Below are 18,992 nucleotides of genomic sequence, written 5' to 3' on the forward strand. Positions count from 1 at the left end.
TTGTTTTTGAACCGTTGTTTCTGATGACTTTCACCTACTTCATTGACGTATTGGTCATACTCTTAAGTGCGTCATTGTGTTGTGAATATTCCTTTGAAGCACAATTTGCATATCTACATGGAATTAGGCCCATTTCAAACCAAACATGTTATGCTGTAAAAATACTTTTGTTTTTTAAAACAAAAATAGGTTCTCTCATAACAAACAATTTCACTAAAGCAAACACAAAATTAACAGATCCAAGATTCATTATCTTTTGGCTTTTTAGGTAGTGAAAAGAAAGGAATAATCATGAGCTTAATTATTTCTTTGCTAGAAATACAAGTTGTTTTTGCTTAAGTTTTTGTTTTGTCTAGCTTCCTCTTCTTTTGGTGTTGGTTATATTATTACTAATTATAAAAATGAAATGGTGAAAGCATAATGAAACAGAAAAAATGAGAAAAAGTTACTAGTGAACATGGACATATTATTAGAATTTGATCATGTTTGACTAAAGACACCAGACCACCTACCTTTTACTTTACGCCTTTCTTTGTTGTACCATAGAAAGCAAATCAGTTAAATTTTGTGTTTTATGACATAAAGCTTAGTCACTGTTCCACTCACCTTTAACCTTTTACTTACCCCTTTTTTACTACACTAAATTTAACATAAGATTCTTTAAGTGTACAACTTAACAGATGGTTCCATCCCTTTTGTCCCCTCCCCCCTCCATCCCCCATCCCAAGATTAAAAAAAAGAGCAAATAGTACTATATTATTAAGAAGTTAAATTAGTCAAGATACTTAAAGAGTTGTAGATATACTATAATCAACGAGGTTGAGGGCTAGCTCACTTGATGAACTGACAATTGAGGTGAAGAGTTTAAATCACATCGGTAGCATAGCATTTCCTTTCCCTTTCTTCCTTCCCCGGTGTAAAATAAATATTTACCTATTTGAATAAATGCTAGTGTAATAGATCATTGGAAACTCAAAGATGTGGCGTAGTGGTCAATGAAATCATTAAGAATTTTGAAGTCTCAGATTCAAAACTCAATGAAGACAAAAAATAATGCGCTCATTTGTCCTAGGCTTGATGTATAGAGTTATCTAGTACTTGTTGTTGGTAGGAGGTGACAGATATCCCGTGGAATTAATTGAGTTGTGCGCTGACAAACCGTAATAAAAAAAATCATTGGTTAGTGGTCACAACTACCGTAACGATATAGGGGGAAAAAATAGAAAATGACTGAGAAGTATATATTCACTTGATGTCTCCTATCATATTTATTTATGTATTCCAATATTTATTGATTGGGCATCTCCTCACGGGTCCATGATTCCTCTTTGGAACATGGCTACTTATTGTCAGTCTATAGCACTCACCTTTCGATTTTTCCTATATACTTCTCCACAATTTCCTATTTTGTCTTAGCCACTAAACCAAACAACCATGTCTTCTCCCACATTTTCTTCCCCTGCCACCATTTTTATGTTCTTCTGTTTCTTCTTTATCAATTTACCCTTCTCCAATTCTCTGCTCAAGTACCCATTGATCAACGCAACCGCCCGGCGGGCGCCTCGACAACTCTCCGTTAATTATTATGCCAAATCATGCCCTCAAGTTGAATCTCTCGTTGGCTCTGTAACCTCCAACATGTTCAAAGAAGCCCCTGCCTCTGGTCCTGCTACCATTCGCCTTTTTTTCCATGATTGCTTTGTTGAAGTAAGTCACACTTTAACAGTAGTAGCTTTTTTTCACCATAATTTGAATTTTATACGTGTTAGCTAGGTTCAAAAATGCTATTATAAGTGAATTGATCCCTTCCATTTGTCATCCTCAGTCTTGATGAATAAAATTACTCAAGACAGATTCAGAATTTGAATTTTATAGGTTCACATATCAGTACATATTTTATAAAATTTCTTAATATATATATATATATATATATATATATATATATATATATAGAGTCTGAGCTAAGTTACTGAGCTCTACTGAATTTGTAAATAATATTGTGCATCCGTCTATGAGTACAGTTACATGGTGGCAAGGTGTGCCAAGTTGGCCCGGACACAGTTGCTATAAGAAAAAACATTATACTATATGGTTTTTATTAACTTCATTGTTTGAATGCAGGGGTGTGATGGGTCAATATTGATATCAAGTAAAGCAGGAAGCAAAGAATTAGCAGAGAAAGATGCAGAAGATAACAAGGATATAGCTAAAGAGGCATTTGAGGGCATAAATAAAGCCAAAGCTATTGTAGAAAGCAAGTGTCCTGGTGTTGTTTCTTGTGCAGACATTCTTGCCATTGCTACCAGAAATTTTGTCCACTTAGTAAGTCTACTAACTCAAATACCACACAAATTAAAAGTCTACTGTAATTTAAATGGCACTATAGACTATAGTTTTTATTCTTTTCTTTTCCTATATATTTTTGCTTCAATAAAACCTTTCCTTTTTGTACTAAACTTTGCACGTAAGACGCAACAAAATAAGTCTAAATAAAAAGAAAAAAGTGAGTCATTTGGTCTTCTTTCTTTTTCATCGAAATCGTCTCCTTCTCATATTATCCAAATTTTATGAGAAGAATCAAACGGTTCTCGACGAATGTTTAATATATTGGACGCAATAGTCCAAAATCGTACAGTATAATATATATATTTTGACATATAAAAAGTTCAAATTTATAGCTGTTCAATTGGCATGATATGATAAACAAGACAAAGGTCATACTTTTTATCTTTTGTCAATTAGTACATTAGTCATCTATATATATGTAGGCAAGAAAGTACCAAATTGCAGTAAAGATTGCTCAATTGGAGTGGCAGTTAAAAAACATACCTGATCAAATAGATTTAGAATGACATGTGAGCTACATATTTTAATCTACTAATAATTCCGAGGACTCCAAATTAATTCTTGGGATAATAACAAACTTTTGACTTGTCTTTATTCAATGGCCATAGCATTTTGAATCAGGGTTCGTCAAAATTCAATAATTTTGGTTCAGACTTTGTATTTGTTTTAAAATTTTATGATAAAGGTTTGTTGATTTGATGAATAGGTTGGAGGACCCTATTATGAAGTGAAGAAAGGAAGATGGGATGGAAAGTTATCAAAGGCATCAAGGGTGCACCAAAATCTTCCACAATCAAATTCAACAGTGGACCAACTTTTAAAACTATTTTCCTCTAAAGGACTTACCTCAGAGGACCTTGTGGTCCTCTCAGGTGCACACACAATAGGTTTTGCACATTGCAAGCAATTTGTGAACAGAATTTATAACTACAAGGGGACCAAGAAACCTGACCCTTACATGGATCCTAGGCTTTTCAAGGCCCTAAAAATGTCATGTCCACAATTTGGTGGAAATGTTGATATTGTAGCACCATTTGATGTGACAACACCTTTCTCATTTGACAATGCTTATTATGGGAACTTAGAGGCTAAATTGGGATTATTGGCTTCTGATCAAGCTTTATCTTTGGACCCTAGGACTAAGCCATTGGTACAAGAATTGGCTAAGGATAAACATAAGTTTTTTCAAGCTTTTGCTGATGCTATGGAGAAAATGGGAGGTATTGGGGTCAAAAGGGGAAGAAAGCATGGGGAATTTAGAAAAGATTGCACTATGCATCATATGTGATTTTTGTGTTATTGGATATTTGATTTTTCACCTAATTATTTATTTTTATTATTTGTTATTTGATTATTTCTTCCAATTTTATTGAAGGAATCTTGTACTGCTTGAACACATCTATGATATCTCCTCCTAGACAGAGGAGAATTGAGATTAAAAGAAAAAAAACTTTCCCTTTTTTTGTAATTTATATATTTTTCTTTTGGCTTCCCTCAATTACATGAATGGAAATGGGGAAAATAAAAGGTGTTTTTAAGTGCACTAACATTGTAAAAGAGTATTTACACAAACATATCATTTAAAATTGCAGTTAATTTTATTTAATAATATTAATTGATAATTTAATTTACAATAAATAATAAATAACCAAATAAAGCGGGTTAAATTACAAACATGGATTGTGATGGATGATTGGGATCTTTAAACAAGGGCGGGTTTTAGCAAACGGAAAATAAGACACTTGTCTTAGGCCCCAAATTTAAGTGCTCCCATTTTTTACCAATAATAAAATTATTGTATCCTTTAATATATATATATATTTTAATTTTTTTAATTATTATTATTATAATATTTTTTTTTATTATTATTATTATTTATTTATTTTAATTTTTTTTAAGTGTATTATACGTTCAATCTTTCGTTTAATACTACAAGATTCAAAAATCTATTTTATTTTCTTATTAAACTCCAAATTTCGTGACAAGTCAAAATCAGACAAACAAATTAAAATAAATGTATTATTTATGGAAAAAGAATTTTTCTTCATATATTTTCTTTTGATAATTTTGACTATTTCAATAATTTTCCCAAAAATAAACGACTAGTAAAGGTCAAAAGTTAAGAAAAAATACTTTTATTTCTGTTTTACTAAAGGAAAAAACTAGAGTGCGTGCTAAATTGCGCCAGGAATAAGAACAGCAAGGGTGTGCTACATTGCGCCATAATTGCTCCACCTGACTTGTCTCGCCGGCGACGAAGAAGTTCTGAATCGGAAGAACCAAAAATGAGGGCCGTAGTCCAGCGTGTTGCTTCAGCCAGTGTAGAGGTGAAACCTCTGAAGATTTTTTTCTTCTTCTATTTATTATATTTATATATATACTAGCTAGAATAATAGTGCTCATTGCTCACCTACTGCATAATACCAATTTTTTTGTAGGTCGAGGGGCGTACGGTATCAGCAATCGGGCCGGGCTTGCTGGTTCTCGTCGGGCTTCATGAATCAGACGTCGATTCCGATGCTGACTACATGTAAGTGAACTGTGTATAGTAAAAATTGGTACTTTGAAATGCTTAATAGAAAAATAAATATTTCTGAATCAAATTTATTTTTTCCTTTAGTTTCATTTTTTGGTTCTGTTAATGTTTGTAATTTTGCAGATGCCGGAAAGTGTTGAATATGCGACTGTTCCCAAATGAGGAAACTGGAAAGACGTGGGATCACAGTGTAATTTTCTCTCTGTTGTGGTAGTTAAATAATTTTTGAACAACATTACTCCCTCTGATTCATTTTGTATGGTGGTGTTTTACTGGAATGGAGTTTAAATTTTTAGTTTAACTAGTGTATTGTGGAATAATAATACATTGAAGTAATGGTTGAATAGTCATTTTGATAGGGAAATAGTTACTTTAAAATTTCAGTAGTACTTTCTGAGATGATAACTATTAGTTGAGTAACCATATGAGAAATCAACTCATTCATTTATCCATTTTGTCCATGTAATAGTGAAGTTTCCTGCTGTAGACTAGAGTGAACACCTTCATCATGAGCTTTTGTTGCTATATGATGGAATTGCATATTTATTTTTTGCCTGATATAATGTGTGGCTTCTGAGTGCTGATATTTACAGCTATATACTGCCTAAGCATTACTAACCAATTATCTGATTGGAGACTGAAAATTTTTGCTTGAATCAATGCTTTATTATTTTGTAAATAAATTGACCTCTTATGCTAGTTGATTCTTAGAAGATATGCCACTGATAAGCATTGACATAGAACAGTTCATCTGATGAGATGAACATTTGGCTGCATTACAAGAGTGTCCTATGTCCAATTTATTAGAGGAAAAGAAAGAGTGGAACATATAGAGCATTCATATCATCAATACCAACTAGTTTGGGATTTAGGTCTAGCTGATTGATTGAACTTGTGCTACCTTATAAACTGTAAAAGGAAGTAGGATAAAATGGATAAGTTACTCCCTGTGTTATTAGCTGGAGGTTACATTTGTTAAGAAAATGAGAAGTTCGTCTTTGCAATGTATTGGCATACTCAATTCTTCCCTCTCTTGCTTTGAAATTTCATTGCTTGCATTCGGCTGTTTAACTTCTATTGGAGATTCTATGAAAGATAGGAGATTGAACAATAAGACAAACTGCAAATTTTGAAATAAAATCATCGCTCAAACTTTAGACTGAACTATAAGACGAACTGCATTTCTACTCAGAAAGAATGTAAATGGGTCATTTCTTTTACTTCCTTTGTGTCATTGACCTTACTCTCTCTTTCCCATTTAATTAGACCTATCTTTTGGTCAATTTGAAATAGTCTGGCCTAGTTTTTAAAATGACAAAGATCCTCCTTTTTCAACTAAACTCGTGATTACCTATTGAACTTTTTGTTCTTAGACTCCACAAGTCAAATGGGTTTAGATTATTGGGATGGATGGAGTACGTTTATCCATGTGAGTGTTATCAAATACCAACTAGAAAATGTGGCACATATTACACAATAACAACAAACATCATAAAGACTTCTCATTTCATGAAAACATATGTTGGTAAACATTAGGACAAAAATTCAACCAAAATTGAATGGCATTGTCATGGAAGATAATGTCCAAAAAGCCGAAAGTAGGATATAGAAGAAGATATTTGACCCGCTAGTAATACATGTATGAAGAAGTTTAATGTTTAAATCTTTACTCAAGACTAATTCGGAAATGTCACCATGTTAGTTATTTTAAGGCATTGCGGATTCATAGAGTATAAAATATCATTGCCTTTTTATATCTTGTCAGAGATTCTGATGCATCTTTGTAAATGATGATAGTATTTCATGGCTTGGACCAAAGATGTATTATTTACTGTGTAGAATTGTTACTTAGTTTTACGCCACTGCTTCAGTCTTAAGTTTGTCGGCTTCTATTGTCCATTGGCAGGTAGTTCAGAAGAATTATGAAGTTCTATTAGGTAACTGATCTGTTGTACAAGTTCTCACAGTGGTATAAGTCTTAAAGATGATGCTTTGACTGTCTCAATGATGGGAAATAAGTTAAACTTTGATCAGGATGTATAATGATTTACTTGTTTGTATCTACTGGGTGGTGCAGTGAGTCAGTTTACACTATATGGGATTTTGAAGGGAAACAAGCCTGATTTTCATGTCGCGATGCCTCCTGAGAAAGCAAAACCCTTCTATGCCTCTGTGGTTGAGAAATTCCAGAAAGCTTACAAACAGGATGCCATCAAAGGTAAATAACTTTTTTCCGTGCATTCTCAGTTTTGATCTCCTTTTCTGTTATCAATAGTCCTATGGAAAGATAAAAGTGGTTTCAACTCTTTGTCTCTCTTTGTTCTTTTGCTGAATGGCTTCTATATTTTTGACTGAACTCCTACCTTACTTTCATAACAAGTCAGCACCAGTTCCAGGCTGTCAGCACAACTATTTTGTTTTCTGGGGGCCCTCATTTCCCCCAATGCGGATTACTTGCTTATCTTTACTCCATTTGCAGACTATACATGTTGATAACTTAACCATGAAGGTTCTAATACAGAATGCTAATACTTTATTTTTGCCTTAATTCTCCCTTAACAATTTTTCCTTGAACTAAAGAAATTTAGTGTTGTAATGTTGGAATATGTTCTAATCTGGAATGTTGTGATATAATAGCTATCCCCTTCTGTGAGAAGGAACGTTTAGTAATCGTTTCCTCAGACTAGAATACTTGTATATCATTACATATGGAACACAAGGCTAAATTTCTCCAGCCATTGTGAGATATTCTTCCAAGTAATTGAAGTGTTTGGATGAGCTTTTGAAAAGCCTAAGCTTTTAAATTGTAGAGTTCAACATCATCCATGCAGTCATAGTAATTACATCTGATAACTATTCACTGGATAATGCTATTGGTTTTTTATCCATGGTGTTGTTCTGTCAACAATCTCATTATTGGGGCTCTTATATCTGCTTGGTTTTGAAAAATGGCGCAAGCATAGATCAGTATCATAGATGTTAAAGCTGAACTAATATCTGCTTTCTTTCAAAATCTCCAATTCTTGAAGATATTGTAGTCTCTGTAAGTAATAAAAAAAGGTCTTCGTTAGTATGACTGTTCTCTTCAGATAGTTCTTCTGCATGTGCAAAGAAGTTATATTTCTCTGTGCAATGGTCAAAGATTGACTGGCTTTGATGCTCTTGTTTTTACTGATGAGGTCTAAAGTATTATATCCTCTTATTTTCTGGTCATACTAGTTTTTACTCACCTTAGTTAATCCCCAAAACTTCAGCTATTAGACTGAAATGTTTTCAAAACGCCTTACTAGCTTACTCGGTGAATAATGAATCCACAGGAGTAACTTCTGCACTTCTAGTTTTGTTCTGTTCTTTTGAGAATCTAAAATTACAGAAATTGTACAATGCGAGATGTCCCATCTATATTTTTTTGTTTATTGCAGATGGTGTCTTTGGAGCAAAAATGAAGGTGAGGTTCTCTGAAAAAAATGATTTCTTTTAGCTTTAAAATTCTGTCGAACTGGAGGATGTTCTCAGACTTGGGTATTTGTTTAATTTGGTAGGTCAACTTGGTCAATGATGGGCCTGTCACGATGCATCTTGACTCAGCACAACCGTCAAAATGAGACTGAAGCAATTGAGGAAGTGATTCTTAGCACTTCTATTATAATTTGAATGATAAATCTAGCATTCTAAAAGTAGGCACCAACAAGTGTTGGGTTATTATTTTATGAAATTTTAGTAATCTCAAAATCTGAAAGGAATCAAAGGAGGGAAAAGAAAACTATTTGTTATACCCAGGTGGAATTTTATTACTCAATACAGGATTATACTCCTAACTCTCAAACTTGGATTGAAGTGTCACGAATATGAACTTTCAGCTTATAGTTGTTATCACTTGTTGAAGTAGCTGCAAACCTACTTCGGTAGTACATTGCACCAAAATTATTTGAGAACATCCTGCATATCATCCACAGAGCACATCAACACCTCTCGTGAGAACATGACGCTTCAAATAACTCATCAGACAAGTTTCATTGTTTGTTTCCATTTAGTTCTGTTCAGTGTTTTCATGACTATCTTTGGACAGGATACAATAACATTGGAATGACCCATTTAGCATTAACGCATAGCTTAGAGCTACGGATATTCATACATGATACACCAAGTTCCTTAGAGTTACCCTTTTTCGGTTTTCCTTTAACTACAAAGGACAGTTCCATTGGCTATTAAAGAGTGCCTTAATCAGTTCACAAGCCTGAAGGCATAAAAAAATGTGAATCTATTTAGCTGTCATATAGTGCCGTTACAAAATAGAGGTGAAAGTTAAATTTCACCAATCACCATGGGAGGAAGGCACAAATGAAGCTTTCACTGAGGTTTCCTTGAACAGCATTTGACCACTACTGGCTGTGTGGAAACATCATTTCGCGGACTTCAGGTAGGAGGCTTTGCTAATTGGCCCCGTTTGACCAAATATACATCATGAACAATAAATAGTAACTGCTGTTTCTCCTATGACTTGGTTGAGAGAATGGTTGCAGCTGTAAACACCGCTTCTTTACCCAAAAGTAGAATTTCTGTGTTCCTGCATCATGATATGTCAACTTATTAACTTGTGCAGAGCTAGAAACTAGAAAAGCTTTTATGTTAAATTCACTTCAACAGTTCCCCACATTAGTATATCATCTGATGCATCAAAAGAAGTTGTGTTCTAATACCACGAATCTGTAAGGATAGGAAAGCCAGCATTGCAGAAAAGAGACTATTCTAATCACTTACTAGCTAAATTGTTTTTTTCAACAGTTCCTCAGAAGCGGCAGAATGAATTATAAATGCAGATCACCATGTAATCCTCTCTAGTTGCATCTTTAATCATTTTCTTTTCCAGATCTGAACAATTGTTTAAAATACCAGTAATTCTAATTTCTTAGAGGACTTATGTCTCACCCAGTTGTTTTTCTAACTACAGTAATAATCCAAGTAAGACCTTCTAATCAAAATTTCCTGGACTAGATGTGCCCTTCTGATCTTATTTCTGAATTTTTTGCTCATCCAATTTAGCTCTATATGGAAGTTGGAACTAAGCAAGGCATCATGTTTCCTAAAGAAGCTAAACTGCTAAGAGGAACATGATTCATACAAAATTCACAAAAAGAATAGAAATACGGTACTTCAATTGTCATGTTGCAGGTGCTAGTGAACATTTCTGTCCAGAGAACCTAAAAGTTAGAGGTGCCTATTTCATTATGTGAAGCTTGTGCAATGGGTGGTTCAAAGATGTGTGAGAAGGCGGCAGAATTTTTCCAAGGAAATTCAGTATAACTTCAGCAGGTGAAAGCAAGGCTAATCAACACACATCAAGTGAATCTTACTTTTAAAAATAAGAAGAAAAAAAAAGTGAATCTTACTTGTATTCTTTTCTGATAGAAGTAAAAGCAGCTATTATGTGCTTGCAGATTTCTGTGAGAGAGCTTCCTTTCACCATCTCTTCAAAATCATCATTTTCAGCAGAAGAATCCACTGATACTGACAAGTAAGCCTATAAGAGGATGAAATACTTATCCTAGTGAGAAAAAAAATCAAAATGATTATCTATAACTGAACTCAAAGATCTTTTTGCAGCATCTTATCGAAATTCTGCGAGGGAAAGAACTATCCAAGGAATCAAAATTGGATATCCTAGAAGTAAACAAATTGGTTTGCAAGAAGGATTAATCACCAAAAAGGCATGCCCAAGAAGCAGCTGAGCAACATCCATTCCAATTTTCTTGATGATATTTTTTGTGCTCCTGCTGTTTGAGAAGCACTTCAAAACACCTTCAAATGTGGAATCATTCACCGTACTATTTGATCTCCTAGTACGAACAGGAAACTGCAACATAAAGTACATTAAAGTAGTATTAATTTCTCAAAATCTTATAGCTTGTAACCTCTGTATTAAACCAGGTAACATCAAACAAAGAAGGTGAGAAAACCAAATAGAGCAAGTTTTTTGATAGATGACAACTCAACTAATATAGGGTACAGGAAAACAACCAACAGAACCAAAAAACAAAATTGGGGCATAGATCTTTTGGAATTCCTGAAAAGGAAATGCAAACTAGTAATTTGCTGAAAATGTTTAAGTTGTCAAAACAAAGGACTTTTGTAACACTCCAAGGAACTTGCTTGTACACCATTCCCCATCTGGGAGGTTCGGAAAATTAATGCTCCAGATTTTCCTAATTCCCAATATAAATTTTCCATAAAGCATCTAGGGTCCAACCTCTATCCATACTTCTTGATTATGATTGAATTGAAAGCAAAAGCTCCTGGGTATCAAAGCACCAAGCAACAGAGGGTTCCACAATCATGCCTAGTACTTCAACAATGCATTGACCAGAGTCTAGAAATCTGTAGGGAATTCATGATTAAATTCAAAAGGAGATTGGCAGGCGGACTGGTTAAAAGTAAATAGTTATCTTTTATGATTAGTCTGGTTAAAGGTAATATCTTGACAAGAATTTTCCTATGCATGCATGGACGACTTTGCATTTCTGCCATCAAAAACAAAATGAAGAGATCAGCACAACATAGCCTAAAAGAGCACAAACGGTAAGTTGTATTTAGGAAGTATATGGAATACTAGAATAAGAAAGGAGTCATTTGATGTATGCCAATGTCTCGAATAAAAGAGTCTGATGGTCAATATCTACAGAGGACTCCTCAAGTAAGACTTATTTAGAATGTATACAACATTAGACAGCTTCAAAGATCCAAGAAAATAAGACAGAGATCGAAGCATAATTTAACAGAACGACAATAACAAAAGAGGCCAATAACAAAATATTAAGCTTCATAATGAAAATATATTCAATAAGCTAAAACAAACCCCCAATCCTTGTATCTAGCCTACATTCCACTACAAACTCTGTACCAGGTGAATTAAGTGAAGATACTTCCACTGTCGGTTTAAAAATTAGTTAAGATATGGCACGATGATAGAAGAATACATTTACCTTAGGAATGTACTTCCGAAAGTACTGCATGATCATTTTTAGCTTCCACCAAGGGTCATCAAAGACCTGCAGAAAATTATTTCATCATATTATGCAGCATTCTACTTGACAAGCAAGATACATCAGAATGACAAAGAAACATGTAGGATAAAATGTTAACATCGTCCCAATAAAAACATAAGTTTCATCTCATTATCCAACTTAAGAGGAAAGGACATTACCTGAAAAAAGGGGGAGAGCATATCAGAATTGTAAGCGAGTTCATCCAAAATGATCTCTGCAGCAGGTGATCTGCACTATCTCTGATATCAATTGGATTTCTCAATCTGATGGTTTTATTTAAAGTAAAATAATTCATTCAACAAAATACCTCACACCATCAGCTCTGGTGGTAAGGCCTTGAACATCTGCCACATTCCGTGATGCATCCAGCTCCATCATCTAATTGTGAAACAAGTCACAGTTAGAATTGGTCAAACATATATTTTAAAGAGTAATAGCTCGGGAATCCACCATTCTCAGGACATTCTTCAGAATGATACAAGTAGACCGTTTGAGTTCAGGTAAAGCCAGTGCAAAAGCAGCAATGCAATTATGCGATATCTCGTTTGAAGGAGGTGCCACTGAATCCACGTCAGAGGAGGACTCAGATATATCATGTAAGTCAGAGAACACATCACTTATAACCGACAGGCAGTCCTTGACTAAGCTTTTATAGATTATTTTTCTTGACCCCTGAACAATGAGAGGAAGACAAATAAGAAGTGGCATCCTAAGCATACCTCAGTAAACTCACACTTCTAAGTAGCAATATTACAGACAAATAATAATGGTGACATTTGAAAATGAGAACATACCAGAAGCATGTTGAGCAATGAATCCCGCAAAAGGGTCCAACTCATCTTTTCTGCAAGATGGTTTCGAGAAGACCTCTTAAGGTGCATGACACTAAATGAAAACTAGAATCCTCTGAAAATCATTACCTTTGAATGCTTTGTTACGAGGCACAAAGTCTCCTTCAAGCACACTGACAAGATAGTGAAGTAGTAGCATCTTCCTTAATATCTGCAATAGGTCTTGTCAGACTATTTGATGAAGATACAAAGGCAGGATAATTCTTCAATGATGACACTAGGCACAAATCACAAGCCAACTGGCTGACAAAAGATATAAAATTGACCTGTGAATTATCTTATTACTCTTAAAGAAATAATTACAAAATCAACTCATAAAATTATCTTATTAGTCAAGATTGTCAGAGGGCTGTTCAATTAAATGTACATCCACAAAGGAATTTGATATGTCAATACATTCAGAGTTTAACGCTCAATTAAAAATGCACACTGGACAAGAATGATCATAAGCTAACTGCACATTCTAGCACTTGGTTAATTACTAAATCCTCACCCCGAGATACTGCTCCAACGAAAACATGTGAAAGGCAAATAACTTAAATACTTCTTATATGCCCAAGGAAATTACTACATCTTCTCATAAATCAAGGAAATTCTGAAAATGACAATATGGGCCAAAAGAACCCGGTCACCTGACTAATTGCCTGTTAGGCCAAGCTTCGGGAGAGCCAAAAGTGCTTCTTTTTTCAAAATAAACAAAAATGCCTATTTTAGAGAGTTGAGGTGTTTGGCCAAGCTTTTAGGAAAAAATATGTGTTTTTGAGAAGTAACAAAAGTTTAATTTATACAAGCTAAAAAAGCACTTTTGGAACCTTGACCAATTACAAATTACTACTCTAATATTAGCAAAAGTGTTTCTGAAATTCATTAGCTTAACACAAACTGCTACTCTCTAAAAGTACTTCTGACAAAAAATCACTTCTCCAAATTATGTAAATGGTAGAAGCTTGGCCAAACAACTATTAAGTATAGCTGAAATTGTCATGTATGCTGATATATGAGCTGATACACTATGATAATATAGGAATAACATATAATATTGTAAGGCATAGAGATTGAAAGAAAGCTTCAATATGGTGACTGACCTTTGTTTCTAATGCTTTTGACCTCTGGTTGATCATTTCCCCAAGTTCTTGTATTAGTGAATGAAAGCCCTAAAATCACCAGAAACATTAACACTGCCGAAATACATGTGAGAGGAATAATAAAGTTTAGTAAAAAACACATAGGAAATTGGTGTAAATGTGTGATGTAGCCATCACATACAGTCTGACTTACCAAGGGGTCAATTGATCCACTTGAACCTCTATTTATTTCATCGTCCCTATCCAATCCTAGAGTAAATGGACACCAGGCCTGACATAGAGTAGCCGATCATTATTGAAGTTAATATTGAGAAAACAACTGCGTCTGTGAACAACTGTGTCTTCATCTGTGAGAGGATGGAGATACCTCTTCAACTACAACAGGTTCATTGAGAATGGTTGGTTGCAGACATGATGCTTGCTCCTCCATTTTGGGCAAGCACACCCTAGGAAATCGCTAGGTTCAAAAGAAAATCCATCCCATGTAAGAAAGTCAAATGCAGCAGTAATAATATAAAAAGTTAAACCTAAGGAATAAGGCAAGCTCTTACCTTATCCAACTCATTTAGAAGTTGATAACTTCCCATTATTAGCTCAAGTGAAGTCTCTTCCTTCAAAATTTGGAAAATCGCTTCACGCATCGTGCTGTACCAGCATATCCGTGATATCAGATAATAGGAACCCTATGTGGTAACTTTTTTTTTATCAAACATTATGTGGTAACTTGAAAGCTAAATTGACACACATTTAAGATGGGGCCACAGTGTTATGAAAGGCGCTCGCCTCTCACTAAAGGCGATGCCTCGTCGCCTTTTACTGGTGAGGCGTGGCGAGTTCAGAAAGGCGACAAAAGGCGAATGGTGACGCAGCAAGGCATCGCCTTTTTATTTTATTTTTAAAAAAAAGATCTGATTTAATAATTAAAAGGCAATATTAGGGTTTATTTGGTGTTTTTGCAAACCTAGGACTTCTTCTTTCCATCGCGACTCTCCTTGCACCTTCGCGACCCTCTCTTCTCCAGTTCTCCTCCCTCACTACTTCGTGACTCTCTTCTCCAGTTCTCCTCCCTCACTACTTCGCGACTTTCTTCTTCTTCTCTTCTCCAGTTCTCCTCACTACTGACGATGAGACCTCAGCTGCTCAGCACTCAGCAGGTATGGTTTTAGATTATTTTTTTTCTTCTCTTCTTCTTTCATATGCAGAAGAAGAAGATCAGGTTCTGTTTTTTACGCTGTTTTTTTATTTTGAAGCTACTGCATTTCTGCAATCTGCCTTCATTTAAAAAAAAAAATAAATCAATCCTTCTATATTTATTTCTACCCTACACAATTTAGTTTTATACTAAATAATATAGTATTTGCTAATATATGTTATTTGCTATTGAGATTTTGGATATTTATAAATGCGATTAAATATTTTAAGTTTTTGGTATTAATTAGCACCTCAATTCAAAAAGGCGACCGTCTCGCCGCTCGCCACGCCGCGAGGCAGACCCTTGTCGCCTTTCGCCGTCCAAAACACTGGATGGGGGGGAGGAGATCATTCATGCCAACTACATTGCAAGTTTGCAACAAAGGTTTCTTCTTTGCTTTTTCTTTTTGAAGAGTAAGCAAAAGGTTATATTGCCACAAAAACTGAACAAAGATGCATCTTTGGGATTAGGTATTGTTCCCCCAATGATCATAGTACCAAGTACTTATACAAGTAACATAAAAAGGCAAAAGTCCTAGACAAAAAGATGTTTTCACAATCATTTATACAAAGGGAGAAGTTCTATGCACTCCAAGAGCTTACAGAAAAATAACCATTTAAGACTAGAATGTAAGTTCATGCAAAATTGGTAAAGAATACATTATTTCCTTATTAGTAGACAAAGAGAGAGAGACTATATATCAACCAGTACATGTAATAAGGAACTCTGCATTAATAAAGTCAATTGACAAAATCAAAGACTTGCAACAAACCACAATAACAAGAGTATCATGTATTTCTTATAACAAAAGAAAGAAAAATAATTAGAAAATGGAAAGGGGAAAAGGACAAGCTGGGTTAAAGCTTCAGTAGCCGGACAGCAGAAGCAAAAGGTATCATCTTTTATGATTCTAAAAACAATGTGTGCAAATGAGTATATACCAACAACTTCTGTAACACCCTGCAAAGGAACTTAATACTGAACCATTCAAAGATGGGAAGTAAGAGCAAACAGACCAGATATACAAGAGGACACTACTTTTAGGGATAACTGAGACCTAACGAATTTGTGTAGTTAGTTGTTCTTCATTTGCAACTAACAAGGTTTGAACTCCATTTGTCCTCAAAATCATCATTAAGATCTTAAATTTCTGATACAGCAACAATATCAAGTACGCATACCAATCAACCAAAGCAGCTAGATATTCTCCACTATCCGTACAATTCTCCAAACACACACACGCATACGCAGTGTGTGTATGCATCTATATAGTTCAGTTTACATATAAATTTACAGGAAATCATAATCATACAACATCAGCCATTATAAACAGAGAAAAGGAGGGTAAAATACCTAGAAGGCGGTGTTCCATTTTCTGGTAGCAATGAAGCAGAGCGAACAGCTTCTAGAAAAGCAAGACCTGCGAAATTTTTTTCAATGTATCAATCGAAGAAGAAAACAGGTAAACAAATAAAAGAAGAAAGAAACTAAAAGCGTACTGTCGTCATGGCGGTGGTGAGAATCTCTATTGAAACCAGAAGTATCGAGAATCGCCATTGTGTTCTCTTCAATTCCTCCATTGTTGCTTCCTCCTTTCTTTCGTTTTTCCATTCTCCTTCGATTTTCTTTCGTTTTTCAAAACCCTAGGAAAAAACCGAGTGGACTCACGCACTCCTGATGCCTCTATGGTTTTTTTCCCGCCACTGTGATGCGGTGATTCAGAATTTATAACTTATAATCATTTAATTTCATTGGTCTTTCGTCCTGGCATCTGTCACAGGCTTGTCACTGGATCCCAGAAAAATTTGAGGAGAAAAAAAAAAACGAAATAAAAAAGAACGTTTGAGGAGAAAAAAATAACTAAATAAAAAAGAAAGTTTGAGGAGAAAAAAAGAACAAAATAAAAAAGAAATTCCTTTGCCGGGACTTGAAGCCAGGTCTTTCGGGTGAGAGCCAAATATCCTGATCAACTAGACTACAATAGATTGTTATTGTGAAATTGTATATGAACATATTTGATTTTCTTCAAAAGATTTTTTATCATTTGTGAATTAATGATTTCTTAGGAATCTAAATAGATAATGATTGTCAACGGTTAGTGTTAAATTATGAGAGTATACATTTATATCTACCTAGTAACTGTGAATTTCGTGTTAGGAGGTTGTTTTATTCTTTTAGCTAACTATAAGTTCATACCGTTACACTATGTGAGATTTGAATGGAATAAAATAACCTAATTGCTTCTCAAAATTACTTTATAGCTATTTTTTTTTAATTGAATAAACTTTAAATTTGAATCTCACTTAAAACACCATTATTACATGAACGATTTACCATCGAGTTCAAAAGGTTTTTGCAAGAATCCCAAAGTTAATATATTTTGTTGTCCATGATCATTCCATTTTCCAAATGTAAATCATACCGGCATTTATTGTCCATTTTCTCAGGCTTAACTGGATCTCAACTTATTTAGTTAGGGGTCGTTTGATACAAACCTTAATAATGTAGGGATTAGTAATGCTGGAATTAGTAATGTAGAGATTAATAGTGCATGATTTATTTTTATCCAGTGTTTGGTTCATTATTTCCCACCTCATCTTGTGTTTGGATTAAAACTTTATGAAAAAACTTTTTTTCCAATTATACCCTTAAATTATTATGTAATTAGGTTAAGTTAAATAATTATCGGACAATATTATTTTTTCATGGTCTTCTAACTAGCTATGAGAAGAACAATTTTATTGCCGTGTTCACCTTTTTTCCACTTAAATTATTTGAGGATAAATAATTGTCATCTTAGTAAATTGATCACTTACAAAATGCCAATTTTCAATTTGAAAAAAATAAACTATCAACTTTTAAAATTGAAAAGACGTTAAACAATAGTAAGATTGAATAAACCATCTACATTTACACATAAGAATTGCAAGTTGTAGTTTTAATATGTATACAATTTTATAAATTATTCAAAATACAAATAATTAGAAAACTAGACAAAAAATAATAATAATATATATATATATATTTATAAAAGCAAATTATACATTCAATTAAGATCACAAACGGCATGTGGTGATATATTTGCCTTTTTAATTAGTTAATGTTAAACAACTCACATTTCAAAAATTGTATTAATTTGTATTGAATTTATTTAGTAACAAACAACTCTCTATAAATAATTGGTAAGCTAATTTATTTAAATAAATTTACTAGTACAAATATAAAACATAAAATCAAGAAAATAAACAAAATAATTAAAATGATTTGAGGGATATATTTGTCTTTATATAGACTTATCCCATGGTATTATATCCTATGTATTACTAATACCTCCAAATGGAAGGTATTAGTAATACATCCTATAATACCATGTAGGAGTTATAACTAACCCATAGATTAGTTATACATAGGCCCAAATTCCTACCAAACATAGTACTAAATAATACGATACATAATACATTGACTATTTATTTTAATGTTGCCTACCAAACGACCCCTTAATGTCTTGATGAACGAGAAAGGTGTGCTAATGTAGCTAATTAGCAGTATAACACGTAATTAATAGTTAATGTCTAATATAGTACACAAAACTCCAATTCTTGCACCTTAGAGTTAGCATAATCAAATTCTAGCTAGCAAAAACACTAGGGTAATTTCCTTTTATTCAAGTATTAATTGGTGGACAAAATTATCGAGCACTAATGTTGATGGAAGTATGTAACATGTACCCCAAGATGCTCGTACTCGAGGTGCACCCATGCTTGCGGACACCGTGATATTCTCATTCCTTCCTGCATTGAAAAATAAAAACATCCACATACACTTCTTGGAGTAGCAATTGAAATTTCATTTATGTTTGATTGTAGTAAGAAACGTACTAACTAGTCCTAGCTAACCCACTCTGTTTGCCCAAAGTAATGGAATGCTAAGACCAATTGT

The 18,992-nt window shown here is 34.0% G+C and overlaps 3 protein-coding genes across 3 annotated transcripts; 2 read left to right on the plus strand and 1 right to left on the minus strand.

Annotated features, from left to right (window-relative positions):
• Positions 1–1,434: 1,434 nt before the first annotated feature.
• Positions 1,435–3,692, plus strand: LOC125835299 (peroxidase 19). The gene is made up of 3 exons (XM_049514424.1): positions 1,435–1,707; positions 2,122–2,322; positions 3,053–3,692. Exons 1-3 carry the CDS (start codon positions 1,435–1,437, stop codon positions 3,632–3,634), a joined length of 1,056 nt encoding a protein of 351 aa, XP_049370381.1. The 3' UTR covers positions 3,635–3,692.
• An 853-nt stretch (positions 3,693–4,545) lies between these two features.
• LOC125835253 (uncharacterized) lies at positions 4,546–8,782 on the plus strand. Its single transcript, XM_049514382.1, has 7 exons — positions 4,546–4,673; positions 4,785–4,876; positions 5,006–5,072; positions 6,789–6,819; positions 6,960–7,100; positions 8,305–8,330; positions 8,425–8,782. The coding sequence occupies exons 1-7, from the start codon at positions 4,632–4,634 to the stop codon at positions 8,485–8,487; spliced, it is 462 nt and encodes a 153-aa protein (XP_049370339.1). The 5' UTR covers positions 4,546–4,631; the 3' UTR covers positions 8,488–8,782.
• Positions 8,783–9,020: 238 nt separating this feature from the next.
• LOC125835242 (negative regulator of systemic acquired resistance SNI1) lies at positions 9,021–16,701 on the minus strand. The gene is made up of 16 exons (XM_049514371.1): positions 16,553–16,701; positions 16,407–16,473; positions 14,413–14,506; positions 14,229–14,318; positions 14,055–14,132; positions 13,862–13,930; positions 12,846–12,927; positions 12,720–12,769; positions 12,376–12,597; positions 12,233–12,303; positions 12,084–12,153; positions 11,863–11,928; positions 10,584–10,736; positions 10,273–10,403; positions 9,222–9,449; positions 9,021–9,092 (listed from the first exon to the last, which is right to left on the minus strand). The coding sequence occupies exons 1-15, from the start codon at positions 16,662–16,664 to the stop codon at positions 9,377–9,379; spliced, it is 1,428 nt and encodes a 475-aa protein (XP_049370328.1). The 5' UTR covers positions 16,665–16,701; the 3' UTR covers positions 9,021–9,092; positions 9,222–9,376.
• Between the last annotated feature and the right edge of the window lie 2,291 nt (positions 16,702–18,992).

The sequence above is a fragment of the Solanum verrucosum genome, unplaced genomic scaffold, assembly GCF_900185275.1.
Source record: "Solanum verrucosum unplaced genomic scaffold, falcon-dt-bn FXZP01001278.1, whole genome shotgun sequence".
In the NCBI taxonomy this organism is placed as follows: Eukaryota; Viridiplantae; Streptophyta; class Magnoliopsida; order Solanales; family Solanaceae; genus Solanum; species Solanum verrucosum.